The 22052-nt window shown below is 33.6% G+C and overlaps 1 protein-coding gene across 1 annotated transcript in view; it reads left to right on the plus strand.

Annotated features, from left to right (window-relative positions):
- The window catches only part of LOC142336660 (uncharacterized), a 100255-nt gene that overhangs the window by 63104 nt on the left and 15099 nt on the right, over positions 1 to 22052 (plus strand). Inside the window, exons 8-11 of the mRNA XM_075385570.1 lie at positions 3039 to 3131; positions 3869 to 4015; positions 14305 to 14378; positions 16477 to 16615. Coding sequence (XP_075241685.1) covers positions 3039 to 3131; positions 3869 to 4015; positions 14305 to 14378; positions 16477 to 16615 — 453 coding nt within the window. The remainder of the gene's footprint in view (positions 1 to 3038; positions 3132 to 3868; positions 4016 to 14304; positions 14379 to 16476; positions 16616 to 22052) is intronic.

Here is a 22052-nt window from a genome sequence, read left to right on the forward strand (position 1 = left end):
GAGGCCAGAATGGGAGAACGAGACCAGAATGGGAGTTTGAACCAGAAATTGTACAAAAACAGCTACACAAACAGCAAAATTGTGTAAAAAACATACATGTTTATTAATTAATTGTCGTCTGATCCATTTTTACGTTATCAATTCACTTCTTTCATTGTAATCCTTTTTAAACATGTTTTTTTGCCTTTTTCCTCCGTTTTCCCGGCTTTTTTCCTCTGTTTTTCCCGCTGTCCATAGGTCTGACGGAATGTTAAAAGCACTGACAAGGAAAAAATCAGACTCTGATTTTCATGCTGTACAGAATTTTTCCAGATTTCAAAAATTTTTTCTCTGATTTTTACTCTGGTCATGGTAAAAAGTGACATGATCAGAAACATGTCATAGTAAAATCGCAGAATGGAAAGTCTCTGATTCAGCGCTGATTTACGCTGAGACTATGATCCGGGTAGTCACAAAAAACTCATTGACAGTAGAAAAATAAGAATTTAAAAAAGTTTACATAGAGCGTCAAAAAACTTGGCAGGATTGCTAACAATTGCTTTTGTGGTTTTTTCTAATTATTGGTGATATTAATTTTATTACTCCACTAGTTCACTTTTTATAATACGTTTTGAGCGCCATTCTTGCTCATTTTTGAAAACTGGATTGTTTTTCGAAAACTGCTGTAATTTTGTTCACTCTTTTAAATGGAACTTGTGTTCCCAATTTAAGATGATTTTTGTTAAAGCTGAAAGCTGGATTTCAACACTAGCAGATGTAATTTAATGTATTACTCGTGTGTAAACTAGAAAGTGCAGTTCTTAGCATAGAAATTTTTTGTTCAATGCTTCGGCGGTAGAACTTTTTTTCGAGCGGTGAAAAACTTCACTGCTGACAACAGCAAACCTTGCAAAAATTCACTGCGAACTTTTACAGCTTTTGATTTTTTTATAAAGTAATGAATGCTATTTTTCGACAACTACTTTTTTTATTACCTTCAATAGATTTCAATGCTAAAAACCAAATTTCCTCAACTATTCATCCAATTTAACGTAATTTTTCACAGCCAGTTTTGTAGTTGACAAACACATCGAGCTGCGATTGCGTACAAATCAACCACCACACTACTGTCCCTACTGTATGAGTTGCCCAAACTAGAACCTATTTTAACATTGCCAAAACCAATGAGAACCTACTGCACGTTTGGTTTTGATAGGCCCATGTCAAGTTCCTCAGGTAGCTGTTACAAAGCCGTGGTTCACAGTTTTCCCTAATGATTAATTCGCTACACATTTTTCTCCGCTAACAGTAATAAAAATTTTTTAAAAAATCATCAATTCCCAGCTCCCATTTGATTCCTTGACACGTTTTGCTTTCCTTTTAGTGAAATGACATGTTGGTGCAGTATTAAGTCGGCGTATTTCTATGTGTCACTAGTGTTTTACTCCATTGACTTTTTAAAAGGAAGATTTACAGCTATCTACCAACCATAGTCAATCTGTTATGTTGAGTTTATGCAAATAAGCAACTTAAGTCAACCTCATCATGTAATAATCTAGAATAACTGGTGGATCCAAACTGTTTCAAGTTTATGTTACATCTCAACCCTAAAAATACATGCCGTTAACCCAGGCTTCTAGATCTATTTTTGACAAATTCGCATGAATGTATCAGAAATTTTTGGATCAGAAAATTTGCAGTTAGAAAATCAAACTTGAGCTCCGACATTTTAGTAGGGAAATTTTCCGAATTTGAGACGTTTTGACGGGTGCTAGGACAACAGATCGAAAGACAACATATCGAAAGCGAAAATTGGGACAATAGATCGAAAATTAAATGATTAAAGTTGCGTATTGACCAATCAGAATAGAGCGCTCATTTATTATACAGCATATAACATGTTCTATTGTGATATTTTGTTCGGTTGTGATAGATTCCGTGTCCGGACAAAACAGTCCCAGACAAAACAGTCCCAGACAAAACAGTCCCAAATTGCAAAATATTCCCAGACAAAACAGTCCCAGACAAAATAGTCCCAAGAAACCAGACAAAACAGTCCCAGACAAAATAGTCCCAAATAAAATGTACCCAATGCCATTATACCCAATGTACTTTGAAATGTTCGTTCAATAATCCGACAACAAATTAGCAGTCGCTATTACCCGTATGTTTTAACATACTTAATGGCCATGGCCATGCCTCAGCGGCCTGTGGGACTTGATATGAAACTATCACAACCGAACATGGGATTAAATTATCCGCTTGTTAAATCATACGTGTGAGAGCTATTGGGACTGTTTTGTCTGGGACTGTTTTGTCTGCTTTCTTGGGACTATTTTGTCTGGGACTGTTTTGTCTGGGAATATTTTGCTATTTGGGACTGTTTTGTCCGGGACTGTTTTGTCTGGGACTGTTTTGTCTGTTCACCGATAGATTCATATCAAGTCCCACGGGCCGCTAAGGCATGGCCGTAATGTGGTAATTATATTGCAGCTCGCAAATAATGCTTAATTTCAACCAATAAGAATAGAGATTAATTTTCGATCTATTGTCCCCATTTTTCTGTTTTCGATCTGTTGTCCTTTCGATCTATTGTCCGGTCACCGTTTTGACGTTCCTTAGCTGTTTATTATATAAGCACTGGTTAATACATTTCCAAAGAAGATAGATAGTACTATTTCCAAAGAAGATAGATAGTACTCTGTCTCTTGATGCCCTGGGGGGGGGGTTTGGGGGCTTCTATCTACATCCTGAACAGATCAAAATTTTGGCCCATATTGGATAATTTCAATGTCATTGGAACATGTCTAACAATTTTTTCACTGTTAATCGATTTGATAGATGATAATTTAAAATGAGAAACAGAAATGAAATCAAAAATAGGAAGAGAAAAGGGCTTCTGCTGTACAATTCACAGAAAAAAATACCAGTGGTTTTGAGTAAAATTTTGTTTTGTTTTCTCAAAAAATGTCCCTTCATAAGCCATAGATTTGTTTTGATTGTTTTGTTCTGGGCTTCTCATTAAATGTTTTCCGTTATAATGAATTTAACAATTTCAGGCAGCTGAGGTGTTAGTTCGGATGTTGAACACGAGAGAAGTGGAAATTCTCAGGTTCTGTTTCACTCAAGTCACTGATTCGTCTTCTTGGAAGGTACGTACATAATGCAACAAATTGGGGATATGCAGGGGTTAGGGGAAAGGTTTTTGGAGTGAAAACTGTGCGGATTTAAAGGATGTAGGAGTGAAAAGATATGACGTGAAAATAGCGGGGTTAAATTAATGGGGGCGAAAAGAATTAGAACCTTTTATATAACTCACCTGCAAATAAAATTTTAACGCATCCCAGGATGAGGTTCTCAACCCAAAACAGATCACCCCTGACCCAAAACAGAAAATGGGTCCTCGACCCAAAACAGAAAACAGGTCACCCTTGGCCAGACCTATCAGACCAAAGGCCGACACTGGGCCATAAATTTTGACCGAAAATTTGTCCAGACTAGGAGCTCGGTCGCACCAGACCCCCCTGTCCTTGACCCCGGACCGTCTGGTTCATACCTGTCTTGGGTCGAGGACATCTTCCACGGATATAAAACGAAATAATTCATAAATAAATTTCAAACGCTCGTCAAATTATAAATTAATATAATGTAGAACTTATGTATTGTTCTGATTCGAGGTCATAAACGTAATGTAAACTCATTAGATTATGTTTTAAGGTCCATACCTGTTGCTGATGAACCAATTAATTCCTATTGCAGTTTTTGACTCCATTGCTCTTGAACAATACTCATGTTTGGGGAACTTGAATTAGTTTCCGCAATGTTATCTGTTTTCTGGATAGAGCGTTTGATGATGCTCATGTCCTGTTTCTGTTTTTGTATTTTTTAGTGTCGTGGCAATGCCCTGTGGTTGATAATGTGTCTGAACCCAAACGAGTGGCTGCAACTGAAATTGTCCTCGTCTGAAGAAGTTTTAGAAGAACAGGAGAAACTGTATCAAGTCCTAAAGAGATGTCTCTGGGATGAAACACACCCTGTACGTTCTCAAATATTTGGACGTATTTACAATGTCCTTTAATTCAGAAAAATAAGAGTATAATTGTTGTGACCGCTTTTGAGCTTTAATGAGCATTTCAGTCGTTTTCTTTATGGGAATGACAAAATTCTCGTGTTGAACAACAACTCTATTCGTCCAGTTTCAAAAAACTAAGGAACACTCAATTAGTCTTTCGTGCTATTTACTCAACTTTGTTTCATCCTTGTGATTGAAAAATTTGGACAAAACTACCAATAGTCAAAAATAAATTGGTGAAACATGAGAAAATTAAAAGAAAGGAACTACAGTTACTACTTTCAGACAAGCGAATAACTTTCAGACAAGCGAATAACTTTCAGACAAGCGAATAACTTTCAATAGACAAGCGAATAACTTTCAGACAAGCGAATAACTTTCAAGAGACAAGCGAATAACTTTTCAGACAATCGAATAACTTTCAAATAATACAGTTGACCTTTCTTCTTTTGAAACATTGATCGATTTTACACTTATGCAGACACAGCAAAAATAAACTTGACCTTTTTCATTCAAAAATACAGAAATTGCAATGTCTATGACAAACTCTAATAACATTCAACTAGAAAGCCAGGAGCATTTCAATCTAAATGAACAAACCGATCCTTCATTACTATCCCTAACTGAATGGGTTCAACTAAAAAAGGAAACTTCCTACAAATTATATCTTGACTTACATCAAAGATTACAAAAAAAGGAAAATTTTATTGAAAATGTGCTCGTTACTTATCAGCGACAACTGCAGGACAAATCATTGGAACAGTCAACTACTGAAGGGGAGGGCACAACCAACCCTGAATCAAAATCTCGAAAAAAACCAGGTTTTTTCAGTGAAGGTCAGAGATTTTGATTTAATCCCCCTCAAACAAGAACAATCAAATTTGGTTCTGGGTAGCAGCATCATTGGTAAACTAGAACGTGATGCAACAATTCCACTGGATACAGCAATCCATGCCTACCGTGGGTCAACCACCAAAGAGAAAATAAAAGTTGTGGAAAAATATGAATGTAAAAAACTTAAAACTCTAATTCTTCAAGACGGAACAAATACTGTTTCAAAATTTCAAAAAAGCTGCGATGAGATTTTAGATGACATGTTCAGCCTTATTGAAGCCTGTAGAAATAAGTTCCAGCCTGATGTGTTTGTAGTCATGGAGGTAATACCGTTCAAAGAAACTGACTACAATAGATCTAAAAACAAATTAATTGGTGAAGTTAATGCTGCACTTAAAGAAAGATTGGCATCTCTTGGTGAAAATTTTGTTTTGCTCAAGATGAATGATTTAATACGCTCAATTCCCTCCTTCAATCCAAAAATCAACCATTATAATTTTCTGTATCATGACAATGTACATTTGAATTACAATCATGGCATTCCTTTCCTTAAAAATCATCTTCTAATGTTTTCACTTCAAACATCTACTGGCATATGTGATACTGATAAATTCACCAACCGGAGCTATAAAATGAACAATAAATTTCAAAAATTTCAAGAGCAGTACTGGCCGAATACAAGTGCAAACCCTAATTTTAACTTGATAAATCATTACCGTTATCAACCATATTAGTAATAATTAATTCATAAAATGCCGAATAAATTGTAACTTTCTGTTGTACTGAATGAATTGGGTCTCAACTGTTTGTTAAGAATAATGTTTTCTAACAAGATATGTTTAATAATCTTAGGATTAATGTTGTTAAAATTTCATTTTGTCTTAATTAACTTATATTTTTGGCTTTACATAAATAGTATCTGGCTGCTACTTTTGAGGTCTGGAGATATTGAAACCAACCCTGGGCCAATTAAATCGATAAAAGACATGTTTCTTGATTGCGAAACTTATTCAGACAACTTGAAATTTCTTCATTTAAATGTACGGAGCATAACAAGAAAACAATTTCAGTTAAAAAGCCTAATGAATGATGTTGGCGCTAACTGCATCTATGGTCTGTCTGAAACATGGCTAGATACAAAGATTGACACTGATTTGGTAAACCCGGACAAAAAAAACTGTCTTGTTTTTCGAAACGATCTGGTGAGTTCAAAAGGGGGAGGTGTATTGTTAATTGTTCCTAGGAAACTTAACCCAAAATTACGCGTTGATCCAGCTGTCGAAAGTACTCTGTTTGATACTCTGTGGGTTGAAATAACTTGCCCAAAGATCAAAAAAGTTTACTTAATAAACATTTCTTATAACCCAAAAAAACTTCTTTACGAAGAATTTCTCGAGCAGTCTGCTAGATCAATTGATAGAGCAATTACTGAGAACAAAACAATAATTATGATGGGAGACTATAATATAAATTATTTGAAAAACAAAGAAAAGCAGAATTTAGAAACAATCATTCAACCGTATGATCTAAATGTGACTAATAAGCATCAAGCAACTAGAATTAAGGACGAATCGAACTCACTTATAGATTACATTATTATTGATGGAAACGAACCCCCTCTTTATAATGAAATTGTTGACTCACCAATACAAACAGATCATTTTGCTCAATTGATCATTCTTGCCACAAAACTTAGCAAGAACAAAGTAATTAAAAAACTAATTTATGATAAAACGAATTACAGCCCAAAAGATTTTAAACATTCTATCAAGCAATTAAATTGGGAAAATTTTTACTGCTCTACAGTTCCAAGTGAAATTCTACGTACATTTGAGCAAAATCTTGAACAGCAAATACTCCTTCATGCGCCAATCAAAACAATTTTTATAAGAAACAACAAATCACAGTTTTCCCTTGCCAAACGGTTCATTTCAAAAAACACACGTAACAAAAATCTGCTTAGAGAGCAATACCTCAATTCAGAATCTTTCCACGAGTTTTTCAAATTGAAAGCCGAAGTGTGCGCTGGCTATGAAAAAGATTTTGAGAAATTTCATAATCAATTAATTGAAAGCTCAACTTCAGAGCGCAAGAAATGGAATTTGATCAACGAAGTAAGAAACTCCGTGAAAACAACAACTACGGTATACTCTTTAAAAAACTCTTTCAATGAAATTATTACAGAAAAAACTAAAATAGCCAGCTTACTTAATTCAAAATTCAGCAAATTAGGAGAATTTTTTGAAAGAAGGAACTATACTTTAGATCTGCCTATGGTTAGGCAAAAAAACACCTTTTCTTTTAGATTTGTTACTAAGTTTGAATGTCTTAAAACGCTTCTTGCTCTTGGAAAATTCAAACCATTCGGTCCTTCTACCATTCCCTCATGGGCATTGCGAGATGCAGCTAGTGAACTAGCTGAGCCTATTTGTTTTCTTTTGAATGAATTTATAAAAACAGAAACATTCCCTGCTAAACTCAAAAGAGCCGACATCACTCCACTTTTTTAAAAAGGAGACCTTGATGATCCTCTAAACTATCGACCAATTTCGTTAACACCAGCATTAGCAAAAGTTTTTGAATCTCTTATTAAACAACAAATCGATGAATATGTTCATAAGAATGCCCTGCTTTCTAAAACACAGTTTGGTTTCAGAAAAAAACTTTCTACAACAGATGCTCTCGTTTATTTAACTGAAAAAATACGATGCAACAAAAACGAGGAAAAAATTACTGCAGCGGCATTTTTAGATCTATCAAAAGCTTTTGACTCCATTAATCACAAGCTCATGATTCAAAAGCTTTCCATTCTTGGATTTTCGATACCAGCTCAAAATCTAATTACGAGCTATCTTTCAAACAGAACACAAAGAGTCATAATCAATAATGTTAAATCAGGTTGGATTGAAATGGCTCAAGGAGCTCCGCAGGGAACAGTCTTAGGTCCACTCTTGTTCAATCTATATGTTAACGATCTTAGCAACTTTTTGTCATGTGAAACAATACAATACGCAGATGACACAGTCCTATTAAGCTCTCATGATGAAGTTCTCAAATGCAAAGACGAGCTTGAGAAGGCCATAGAAAAATGCATACAATTTTTAAAATTACGTCACTTCAAGATCAATCCGGATAAAACAGAGATTATTATTTTTGGTAGCTCTAATCCTCATGACGAAACGACATTAAAAGTGGGAGATAAATTAATAAGTTCGAAAGCGGAAATCAAATATCTCGGTGTTAATATTGACAAAGACCTCAAATATCAACAACAAGTAAAAATTCTTTTGTCAATAAAAGCCCAGGGCATTAAATGCATATATGCACTCAGGAACATAATACCCACTGGTTACAAAAAAATTATTTTGAACGCTATTGTTCTCAGTCATGTTCAATATTCTTCTGTTTTACTTGCAACCATCAATCAAAATCTTATAACGACATTAGAAAAGCAGTTAAATTGGGCCATCAAAGCTTGTTTTCACAGACAAAAATTTGACTCATCCTCAGATCTTAAAATGAACCTTGGTATACTACCTATTTCTTTGCTTTTTGATTACAGGGCTGCCACTTACTGCCATAGTATCATGAATAAAAAGAAGCCTGCCTTCTCAAGCTCAGCTTTGAAATTACCAACCGCAAGTTTTTATATACACGAGCGAACTCAAAAAATTGTTACCCAGACAATTTCAAAATGCAATTTGCATGAAAAAAGTATTATTAAAAGAGGTATTCTACAGCACAATTCTTTCCCAAAAAATTATTTGTCAATGTCATACAGTCTTGCAAAGAAGAAATATAAGCTGTTTTTTCTTAATGAATACAAGAAGGACCCAAATAAAACCCAACATGGATCAATTACTTGGAAACATTTTAAATTCAATTAAATTTCTTTCTGTTTTGCATTAAATTTATGTTACTGTCGTCCCTCCCCTCCAATACAAGTGACTTCTCTATTGGATCGATATTTTAGTTACCTGGATTTATTAGTTTCTCTTTTGTAATTATCAATATTTTACACTGCCTATCTCTGTAAATTTTACTATGACTGAAACATTTACAGATATTAGGAGAAATACAGTGTTCCTTTTTTTTATTTCTGTTTTTTTATTTGTTCTATTTGGATCTATATTTTATTGCCTTCTATAAGACTGACAAAAATTTTTGTATATAGTCTTTTATCCCTCACTCGTTGTGCAAATTGCTTTTATTTTTTTTTTTACTAAATGCATATTACGTCTTTACGTGTTTTCATTTGCGAGAAATCTAGACAATTGCTTAGCCTAGCGGCCTGTGTGATGTATTAACTCTCCATTTTTTACAAGCATGCGGGCCAATTTTCAAAAACTGCTGGTCAATGATCATTCACCTTTTAAAATTCCAGTGGAGCTATAAAATTCAACAATGGATTAAAATTAAAATTACTGAGTCTTACATCCTAATGAAATATGGCTCTATAAATGTCGCTTTTATTTCAAGAACGACTGAACAATTAAAAACAAAACTGTCATATCCATGCCCCAGAAGGCATTCAAAAACGCAAACAAGCACAAAACCCAAAAGTATATTGACGGCCTGGTATTAGAACTAGAGGCATACAGCTTTTGTATGTGGCCATATTGACATAAATTCATTAAAAAAACTCTTAGCTGCAAATTGAAAACAGAGTTATTGACGGTTGGTTGCTTGGACATATGTAACGAATACTTTATCACCAGGGAAGGGAAGCGAAACAATCTAAAGCAAATTTAGATGTTGTAATTTAAACTGAGACACCAATAATCTAAACTGGTATAATCCCGAACTCGTCGAACATCGTACAATTGAAAAATTAATACCTGATAGAAACTTCAGACTTAAGTGTGTTCATGCATGAGATGTCGTTATCTACAACCTAAAGAAATTTTACTGGAGTTCAAGTAAAATTTGAGAAAATAAAACTAGTAGGAAGAGAAAAATGTAGACAGATCACTTTGAAACCAACTTCTTACAGATACAAAGAAAACACAATAGGTTGACATCGGTCCAAACATAACTTCAACTTTAGGCCAGGTATTTTCAGGTAATCGATAGCGCTTTAGATGAGCAACAAAATAATAGTAAAGAAATAAAACATTTGACAAGAGAAAATTTACTGTTTTTTGTCAAATAAAGTGTTAGGTAAATAGTGCAACACCCATTCGAAGTCTCTTTCAACTAATCAAAAATCTGACAGTAAAAACAATTAGGTACGGCTTTAATTTTCAGAAAGTGAAATCAGACATTGTGCTCTTCTTAAACAACTGCGACAACTCATGTTATCAGCAACTGACAAATTGGTTTTTAATGTTGTCAATGCCTTTCGATTGAACTAGAGCGAAGATCGTATTGATCTATGTTACGTTTTAATCAAAAATATATCCCCGTTTTTAAGCGAACGTATCAAATTTTTCTTAAAAAAATGTTTCAGCATGGGTATTTTCCGAGACACTTGTTGCTTCTGTTACTCCAGTTCACATCAAAATTTTAGGTTCGGATCCTTGCAGTTTTTTTCTTTTCTGCTCGCACCAACTACCGACAAAATATGGGAAAGAACGCGCCTCATTCCACTGTCTGTTTTAACGAGTAACAATTCGCTGTCTAGGAGAAAACAGGAACTGTGGAAATTTTCAGGTTTACAAAATGCCGTTTACAAAAATATAAGAACAAATAGAAGTTCGAGGTTTGAAAAAGGGTACGCGTTATTCACCAAAGGCCCAAAAGATGTTCTATACTCTCAACTCAAAAAAGCCAAAACGTTAGCTAGTTCCTGCAACCCCAGAAAAAATTCAACCACATAAATCTATATTTTACGGACTACGTATGAGCATATCAGTCCACTTTATGAACATTTTTGGGCTGCAAAAAACGCTGTTTTGCATTCAGTTGATGGCAGTGTTTAACGCTTGTTTTGAACTAGAGTTATATAGATTTTTTATGTGGCCATTTTGTCATAATTTCATTAAAAAACTCTTAGCTGAAAATAAAAACATTTGAGTAATTGACGGTTAGTTGCCTGTACATATGTAACAATTAATTTATTACTAGGAACCGAAACAATCTAAAGCAAATTTAGATGTTGTAATTTACACTAAAAGACAGCAATAAAAGAAATTGGTATAATCCCGAACTCGTCGAACATCGTACAATTGAAAAACTGATACCTGATAGAAACTTTAGACTTTCATGCATGAGATGTCGTTATTTATAACCTTGAGAAGTTTTACTGGATTTTACGTAGAATTTGAGAAAAAAGAACTCGTAGAAGGAAAAAAATGCGGACAGATCACTTTGAACCCATTTTATTTCAAATACAAAGAAAACAATAGGTTGACATCAATCCAGACATAACTTCGGAATAATTTAGGCCAGGTATTTTTAGGTAATCGATGGCACTTTAGATAAGCAACAAAACCATAGTAAAGAAATAAAACATTTGATAAGAGAAAATTTACTATTTACGTTTTATCAATAAAATTGTTAGGTAAATAGAGCAACACCCTGTCGAAGTCTCTTTCAATTAATCAAAAATCTGAGACTAAAAAAATTAAGGACGGCTTTAATTTTCAGAAAGCCAATCTTCAATCTTTCTATCGTATTCGCAAAAATTGGTCAAAAATTGCAAATGAAAGTGAAATCAGACATTGTGCTCTTCTTAAACAACTCGTGTTATCAGCAACTGACAAATTGGTTTTTAATGTTGTCAATGGCATTCGATTGAACTAGAGCGAAGATCATTTTGATCTATGTTACGTTGTTATCAAAAACATATCCCCATTTTCAAGCGAACTTATGAATTTTTTTTAAAAAATGTTTCAGCATGGGAATTTTCCGAGACACTTGTTGCTTCTGTGACTCCAGTTCACATCAAAATTTCAAGTTCGGATCCTTGCAGTTTTTTTCTTTTCTGCTCGCACCATCTACCGACAAAATCTGGGAAAGAACGCGCCTCAATCCACTGTCTGTTTAAACGAGTAACAATTCGCTGTCTAGGAGAAAACAGGAACTGTGGAAATTTTCAGGTTTACAAAATGCCGTTTACAAAAATATAAGAACAAATAGAAGTTTAAGGTTTGAAAAAGGGTACACGTTATTCACCAAAGGCCCAAAGGCCCAAAGGAAGTTCTATACTCTCAACTGAAAAAAGCCAAAACGTTAGCTAGTTCCTGCAACCCCAGAAAAAATTCAACCACATAAATCTATATTTTACGGACTACGTATGAGCATATCAGTCCACTTTATGAACATTTTTGGGCTGCAAAAAACGCTGTTTTGCATTCAGTTGATGGCAGTGTTTAACGCTTGTTTTGAACTAGAGTTATATAGATTTTTTATGTGGCCATTTTGTCATAATTTCATTAAAAAACTCTTAGCTGAAAATAAAAACATTTGAGTAATTGACGGTTAGTTGCCTGTACATATGTAACAATTAATTTATTACTAGGAACCGAAACAATCTAAAGCAAATTTAGATGTTGTAATTTACACTAAAAGACAGCAATAAAAGAAATTGGTATAATCCCGAACTCGTCGAACATCGTACAATTGAAAAACTGATACCTGATAGAAACTTTAGACTTTCATGCATGAGATGTCGTTATTTATAACCTTGAGAAGTTTTACTGGATTTTACGTAGAATTTGAGAAAAAAGAACTCGTAGAAGGAAAAAAATGCGGACAGATCACTTTGAACCCATTTTATTTCAAATACAAAGAAAACAATAGGTTGACATCAATCCAGACATAACTTCGGAATAATTTAGGCCAGGTATTTTTAGGTAATCGATGGCACTTTAGATAAGCAACAAAACCATAGTAAAGAAATAAAACATTTGATAAGAGAAAATTTACTATTTACGTTTTATCAATAAAATTGTTAGGTAAATAGAGCAACACCCTGTCGAAGTCTCTTTCAATTAATCAAAAATCTGAGACTAAAAAAATTAAGGACGGCTTTAATTTTCAGAAAGCCAATCTTCAATCTTTCTATCGTATTCGCAAAAATTGGTCAAAAATTGCAAATGAAAGTGAAATCAGACATTGTGCTCTTCTTAAACAACTCGTGTTATCAGCAACTGACAAATTGGTTTTTAATGTTGTCAATGGCATTCGATTGAACTAGAGCGAAGATCATTTTGATCTATGTTACGTTGTTATCAAAAACATATCCCCATTTTCAAGCGAACTTATGAATTTTTTTTAAAAAATGTTTCAGCATGGGAATTTTCCGAGACACTTGTTGCTTCTGTGACTCCAGTTCACATCAAAATTTCAAGTTCGGATCCTTGCAGTTTTTTTCTTTTCTGCTCGCACCATCTACCGACAAAATCTGGGAAAGAACGCGCCTCAATCCACTGTCTGTTTAAACGAGTAACAATTCGCTGTCTAGGAGAAAACAGGAACTGTGGAAATTTTCAGGTTTACAAAATGCCGTTTACAAAAATATAAGAACAAATAGAAGTTTAAGGTTTGAAAAAGGGTACACGTTATTCACCAAAGGCCCAAAGGCCCAAAGGAAGTTCTATACTCTCAACTGAAAAAGGGCAAACCGGTAGCTAAATTCAACCCCAGAAATTTATACTTCACGGACTACCTATGAACATGTCCATCCACTTTATAAACTTTTTTGGGCTTCGAAAAACGCTGTTTTGCATTCAATTGATGGCAGTGTTAAACGGTTGTTTTGAACATGTAATATAATACGCAATCCTAATGGGTGGCACACCTGCTAGGACTACAATGCAGAAAATAAATTCCAATGTCAAGGCTAGCCAGAGTAAATGTTAAAAACGAAAACGCATTTTCGTTCCCCACGCTCCAGAAAAACTTAAAAATTAATTTTTTCGCTCATGAATTGCGTCTCCTTTCTTATATAATTTTTGTAACAATGGCGCCAGCAAACAATTTATGAATATTATAATTTACTATATACTCAGTAGCGACTAAATATTCTAAAAGTAGATTTTCGTCTGCTGAATTTAGATTCTTTTTCCAGATTCTGATCTTATCACATCACAGTTTGAAGTTTTTCAAATTTATAACCTGTGGTTTATACACCTATGGTCTTGCTATGGACAAAGTCAGGCCTTACAATGACACAGTACTGAATCTACTATTCACTATAGAAATTTGAACAATCTTTATTGTTATACTGTAACGTAAGGGCCACGATTATTTGTTTTCATTACATATTGTTGTCTTTTTTCAAAATATTACCCAAAATGAAACAAAATTTTATGTCAACAATAGTATAATCACGTCTATTGAGTTGGCTTTAGCAGTCTTCTGAGGCCCGAAGATGTTCTTCCATATTGTCTTCATGCTTGAAATGTAAAAAAGTATTAAAAGAAGGTGTGGATTGGTTACAAAGTTTTTTATTAATAAATTCGCAAATGTTTCAGGGCGTGCGCAAGCTAGCTTCAGTTGCCCTGACCCATCTGGGTTTGAGAACTCGTGCTGTCCAAGACACCATACGGTAAATGATCTCATGTCATATGTCCTATGCCATATGTCATTTGTTTCCCCCTACTATTGCAGTCTCATTAGTTTTCTGCTCACTGCTTTCGCCACAGTGCTACCTACGCACGTACTCGAGTACTCAAGTCATCTTACCAAAACTCAATCAACTGATTTTTCATATATGTCAACTTTACAACCCGGCGGCTGATTAATTACTGCGATATGAGAAACTGTTGCTTCTCACTGGTTGAATTTGATTATATGATGTTTTCATTTATTATTGTTCCGACGCCACTTGATTTTCTTTTTGAGGTTTTACTAAATTTTTCGGTATCCTATGGCATAAACTCGTTAACTAAAAGTGCACTAGGTTTTGTAATGAGCATTAAATGAACCTATCTAGTGCTTTGAGTGGACCGCTAATGGCTGTTAAGACATTGAAAATAAATCTTCGAACTTTTTTTTAATATTAACTAATCATAAATTTATCTTTCTGAACTGTAATTCAGCCTCAGCAACGACAGAACCACTTCAATAATTTTTCTACTTCAACAAAAATTTATCCAGTTGACGAGTTTATCTTCTAACTATTGGTGGAATTTTTGGTTTTTGCCTGTATTTATTGTTTTTTTTTCATAATGATAAGACATATTGTGATATCTTATTGATTACCTGTGCATGAAAAACGTCTCTGAACTCACATCGTGGCGTAACTGAACGTATTTATTGACTCCCGTTGAAAGCTCATGAATTTAGTGGCTGTTAAGTCTTTTTTTGAAAATTTTTTTTTTGAACAGTAATCAATCTTAAACCTGTTTTCGTGAACTGTATGTCAATCTCAGTAATTACAGAACCCTTTTTATTTTCTAACTCAAGAAACATTTATCTAGTTAGCGGTTTATCTTCTAACTATTGGTTTTTTGACTTCGATGCACGAGTTTTCATAATTTTTTTTCAATTTTTGTATATATTTTTTCGTAGTTTTGGCTCCTTTTGAAATCTTATTTCATTATCCTAATATTTATAGTTCCCATGGCTTAGTGAAGACGTTCAATGGATCGTAAAAAATATTTCAGATAAAAGCTTATGGTTTAAATTGCTTCGCTTTTTTCCACTGAATAATTTGATTTTGCCTGTATTTGTTGTTGTTTTCATTGTCAATGACATGTTGTAATTTTTTATTGATAACTTTTGAATGACAAAAATTCTTGTCGTCCCATCCGGGCGAAATTTAGCGTAACTAAGGGCTTCCGTCGACAGCTATTGAGTTTTATGACGTTGATAGCAAGGGTTTTCTCAAAAATTTCGTGGTCTTAATGTGTTTTTCATTGCCAAACGACCTATTGTGATTAGTTATTGATGGTCTATGAATAAAAAATTATAGCCTTCCCATCGAGGGTGAACTTAGTGGGTTTTTTCAATTCCCTTGCAACCTATCGAATTTAACTGCTCTGATACTAGTGGTTTCCTAAAAAAACTTCGTGTTAAAAATGTTGATAGATTTTTTATTTTTACCTCATTTATTCTTCTCTTTGTCGAATTGTTACCTAGTCTCATTAAGGAAAACATCCATCTGCTGCATAGCTAGGAGACACTAAATTTGTGTAGTTAAAGTTTTATCTGATTGCATTTTGACGTTCTTACTAGGTGCTTTTTAATTTAGATATTATGTTTCTGCCGTGAAATTTTGGTTTTTACTCATTTTGTTGTTTGTTGTTTTTCTCGTAGTCTTTTCAATGGCAGATCTCGTGAGCGCTGTAATGAGGCATGACATCATGTAATTCAACTAGTAGTTGGATTTTGTAAACTCAAACATGTATTTTTGTTATATCTTCATTTGGTTGACAATTAAGTCAAAAATGTAGATGAGCTCGGTTCGAAACATCATGAGCGAACGCACATTAACAAGCCTTCTTGTTATGATTTGTTTTGTTTAATTTACAACAGCCGCTAGACCCATCTCCTATTAATTTTTATTCAAACAATCAAACTGTGTTCAATATCATACAAACAGACACTAGTTTGGCCGGGCAGTACCTTAAGAGCCTGAAAAATTGTTTCTTAAGGGGTAATAGGATGCACGGGTTGATTTTGTATGTCTGTTTGACCTCTAGGGGTCTGGAGTCGAGCAATGACGTGGTGCGACTGCAGTCAGTTGTCTCAGTGGCCACTCTGGGCATCAAACGGAACTCTGTTCTCAAACTACTCACTGAGTTACTAGAGATTGACCAGTCCGACTATGTCAAGTTGCAGGTTAATTTATTGTTCCAATAGAGAACAATTTAGATGAGATATATTCGGCCGACTTTTTTTCAGAAAAAATTTACAAATTTGATTTAAGCACTGAAACGAAAGGAAGCATCTCTTAGAACTTAGTTTCGAATTTCATATAATATAGCTAATGTCCAAGCTATTTATAATTTTAATGAGGAGTGGGCGAGAGGGGTGGGTCTTGTGAAAGGGATCAGGATCTTGTCAGGGATCAAGTAACGTCGATTTACGTTGTGTGAATCCACAATTTACCAAGCAAAAAAAACACTTCTTGACGACCCTAATAAATTTTCTCTAGATGAAAACAAATTTGAAAAAATATAGAAAACACGAAAAAGTTGAAAACACCCAAAACAAGCGTAAACAATTACAACCATTACTCTTTCTGGCATTTCTTTGGATCTAACTTTGATTGCTTTCTAGCTTACTAGGGCTTTGGAATAACTCAATTGTCGAAGAATAGGAAATACAAATTGTTTGAAAGACAAAGACAGACTACAACAGTTTAAGAAAATAAACAGAAAATCACATCGATTTAATGTTTTTAGTTCTCATGATTTATCAAACGTGTCTTACATATCAATTAAATTAGTTGATTTTGCGCCTTATTTGACTGCAATCTATTACCAACTTATTTTGAAAATTATTTGCTTTCTGAAATTTTTGGTTTATATTAAAAACTAGAAATTTTGGATAAATGTTAGTTCTGGTTGGGGAACATGTTACACGACTGATTACAAAAAGGGCACAAGAAGAAAAACGATTTTTCAACGAAAAACATTAATATATTCTTATACTCTATCTTTTTCATTTTTTTGTTTCTGCTTTTTTACCTCAAAATTGAGCCCCTTAGGTATTTTTATTTTTATGCTGCAAAACAGAAATAGTGAAGAGTTCCATAACTGAACACTTTTCCCGAAATGCTCAGGAAACTATAAAATGATCTGTGGTTTCGTAAATTTTTGCTTTCAGCCTAAATGGCACTCTATAGACCGATTCTGGTAAGCATGCAACATAATATTCCAAAAATTTATTTCTCGTGCTTCAAACTCTATTTTTTTTCCTCTAGACTGTAAAACTGACTTTGAAACCATTGAACAAGAGATTTTTGAGCTGAAAATTTTGAATTGAAAGACAGCTCAAATTAATGGGAACCATGCGACCAAAAGAAACAGATCGAAAAATTAAACAGAATAAAAAAGGAAAAATTTTACTGTTCATTTATTTTTTTGTCATCACTCAAATTTTTCTCTGCTGTTTGATATAAGATACTTTTGAGATATGTTGCTCACGTGTGATTAATATAAAAGACAACACATGGTTCCAAACTATTTTATGTGCTCGTTTTCCAACAGAAGTTAACTAAATTGTTTACGATATTATGGCTTTTAATACTATTTACTTCTAGTCTGTTTGTAATTTTCTTTTCAAAAATTAGCAACACTTGAGTTTTTTATTGAAAAAAAAACAAAATTAATTGCACTCTAGCAAACGGGAGGAGTGCACTGCGCTAAAAAGAGGAACTACTGGTTCTTTATTGCCGATATTTTTCATTGATTATAGAGTTTCATTGAGTTTCATAGAACAAACTTTTCTGCAATAATTTTTTGTGATAGAAATAGCCGAATTTTATAAGAGCTGGATTTTTTAATCTAAATTTTCTGTGTTTCTTAAATTTGTCTCTTTTCGTTCTATTTTTTACAATGGATTTTGTTTTCCCATCAAGATGGTTTTAAGTGTAACAATTTACGTCGCTGCCTAATGTAACTTAAAATATACCCCTTAATGGTGTTGAGGATTTTCAGTTTCTTTAAGTTCATTATGTCTAAAATGCTATTCGATCTTCAACCTAAAATTGCAACATCTTATAACGCTTCTTATGTGCCCAATTTTTGTTGATTGATCGATCCGACAAGTACTAATATTGCTTTTTATCTTTTCGAAGAATATTTAGCTGCATTATTGGATTGCCGCATCTGACCGTTTTGTACGTGTTTCTACATTAATATGAGAAGGTGCATAAAACTGTTGTTTCGAACTGAAAATTGCAAGCTATCTAGGCGTCTTTCCAAAACAAGTAAAGTTTTTTCTACATGCTTGTTTTTTCTAGATGCTTGTTAGAACCAGCAACCATCTACAAAACCTGTCATTTTTAGCCTGCCCATGTGTTTCGAATTGCGTCTTTTCAATTTCTTTTTTCACAATTGGTAATGAAACTCGAACTGTGAGTGAAGCATCAGATTTTTGTCGTCGTAAAGATTTTTTGCTAATCACTACTTCAATCGAATGGAATTTTGGGCAATAGTTTTTTATCAACTATCTTAAAAAATTAATAATGAAAACACCCAGCAACGTAACTTGTGGGTCGAATCGACTACAAAGAATTGAGAACTAGGTATATCTAAAAACGTTAACAAAGGAGATGATCAAAATATCAAAAATGATAAACTGATGTTTCGCAGGAATATGATGATTTCAATTGGAAAATTTGTGGTCGCCATCGATTAAAAACTACTAAAAATAAAACTGCCAATTAAATCAACGTTTTTCTGCATTTAGTGAGATTTTTTACTATCAAGAACGTACATCATACATTTCATTACGTACATCTTGCATTCTTTTAAATTTTGAAAGAAACAGCATCAAAATTAAAAAATAATTGCGTCACTTCATATTTAAGCTTGTTTAAAGGCCACCATGTAAAGCTGTGATTCTTTTTGATTTAAATTTTGAAACAGAATTGCTATTACAGCGTGACACGGAAATAAAAAATATCACTTGTTGTGACTTCTTCTTGAGAACCAGTTGTTGAGGCTTTATTCAAGTGTTGTTTCCATGAATGGGTTGAGTTGCCCCAATCAAACTTCCTGAGAGTTTCTCAATGTTAGTATAAAATTTTAAGTCTGTTGAACAAAAGGGAACAAAAGGGTTCAAAGGGTACCTAGGGCCTTAGCCTAAATCGTGTTTCTTAAATGTTACTCTGTTTAGTTATTGTCTGCGTTTGAACTTTAATGTCCATATTTCCTGATCCTACCCGTTCAATATGTCTTTTCCAATGTCAACTTTTTATTTGTCTCTAAAGGTTGTATAATACTCTTTTTTTATTATTTTATCGAGGCTGTGAATAGAAGTCGGGTTTATTCTACTTCTAGGCAATGTAGCAAAGCATACGGAAAAATAATTTTTGTTCACTAACAATCTTCTTCTATCTTTAGTTGCACCGTTTACTCTGCTATGTTCATTAAGCTCTAATTCTCTTTATTGAGGTTTTAGTTCACAGCAAGTTTGATTTCGTGTGCATTTTGTTGTTGCGACTTTTATATAAAAAATAGCCTTCTAAAAGTTTTACTTTTCAGTTTAATTGGCAGGGAAAGTAGAAATCAGCAAACCATAGCTCTGTCAATCATCAAAATTAATAATTTGTTTATCTTTGATTGCCAACGCATTCTGTCTTATTTACGTTTTCAAGGATTTTGATCATTCTTGTGATGTTTTCCAACACCTCTATTTTTTACTACATTCCACAGCTTGGTAATTCAAAATTGTACTTTTCTTACGGTTTAATTATAGTCTGTTCAAGCTGAAGCCAGTTTTTCCTCCCAAGAATTTATCAAAAAGAGAAATTTTAAAATCACTGTTCAAATACCATACTCTCAACCAATTCCAAGTGTCTGTTATTTGTTGTCCTTTTTATTCAATGGCATGTATTTTTTGACAGGTTTACGTTTATTTTACAACATTTACATTATTTATATTCTCAGATTTTTTTCGATATAGCCCCGATAAAATTATCATCTACGATTTTTTCTAACTTTAATAATGATGAACTAGGAACTCAACATTTTAGTATTTTCCAGGCTCAGAAAAACTACAGAAACTCTTTGACATTAATTTCACAGATGAAAAAATGAGGACATTTAGTAAACTTTTTATAAAATTGCAGTCTCGCTATTTTTATCTTGGGAAAAGTGATAACATATTTGAACACTCACTGTAATTGTTTCCATTGTTACAATTACAAGATTAGTGAAAAAACTTTTTATGTTTGAGAAAACTAATGAAGAAAATACAGTGGTTGTATATGCGGAATTTTTCACCTCAACAACGATTACGGTTTTTTGTTCCGACCCACTTTAGTGGGGGGGGGGGGGGGGGAAGGAACTATATACTCAAATGGGCTTTTTCTGTTCAGTCAATTTTGGCCGATCGATATATTCATCGTAGAGAGCTGTGAGTGATATCATTAGAAAGCCCGTAAAGCATTGAATATGGAATATTGATTATCGCTTTTTCAGGGAGCAAACGAGGTTTAAAATTATGTGAATAGTAATCGGATTTCCAATGTTTTTATTCACATTTTCCGGAAATTTTGTCAATATTTTTGCCCGTTTTGATAAAATACGTTAATTTTTTTTTGAAAAGTCTTGTTGGGTTTTTTTCTAAAGATATAAGAGTGTCAGTGAAGTTTTTTATCTACTTCTTGGCTCAAACTTTTGCTACTTATTTTTTTTTAAATCAGCCTTTTTTCATCGAAAATTGCAGGAAATAAGCTTCTTTAGTCAACTTTGCTTAAAGTTGCCGGAAGTGAACACCTAAAAATTGCTGACTTTTTTTAACACAAGAGAGGGCTAATTTAACGCCAGCATTCTTTGAAAGTTTTCTGGTTTGGAAATTTTGCCGGTTTTTATCTAACATCGCTTTAATTATACAAACACCATCATTTTTCTTTGATATATGAATTTTTTGTCAACTCATCTATATTCAATAAGCTCGGAACCATTGCTTGTACTTAGCGTGCGAAGAGTAATAGCGAAACTAGTTTTGGTCTGATTGTGGGATTCAAAATTCCAAAAAAGAAATCCAGATTGTAGTTCGTGGCTATCCTTTTTTTTCTAAAATAATATCAAGTTTTAATGTTCATATCAGAACATAACAGTTCATATCAAGACTCACTATTGAAAGGTGCAATTGGTTTAATAGACAATTGCCAGTTAATGTTTCCAAACCTTTTGTCCGAAAACTTTGTCGTTTTGTCTTTTAAACTCATTTGTTTTCAAAATAAACAAGGGATTATAGAGATTTGCCACTATTTTTCACTTCTTTTTTGGACAACTTGCAACTTTTTTCAGAAAAAACAGTATGCATCTTCAGCTTCATTAACTTTTAATCTCTAGAGCAGCTTTGCTCTTTCAGTAAAGGTTTTCTGATTTCAAAACTACTACTTTCACAAAAAACTGATTTTTGAAATCTGCCCAATTTTAGGTTTTTTTACTGGTTTTGTCACATTATCAAATTATTGATAGATCACTTGTAACCTCTATGTTGTCCGAAAATAGGCACAATTCATATTATATTTTATCCGGATTCTATTATGATTTTAACGGCTTCGGCGCCGTTTTCTAGAAGAATTCAATGAAAG

The sequence above is a fragment of the Convolutriloba macropyga genome, chromosome 3 (genome assembly GCF_964194025.1).
Source record: "Convolutriloba macropyga chromosome 3, txConMacr16.3, whole genome shotgun sequence".
NCBI lineage: Eukaryota > Metazoa > Xenacoelomorpha > Acoela > Convolutidae > Convolutriloba > Convolutriloba macropyga.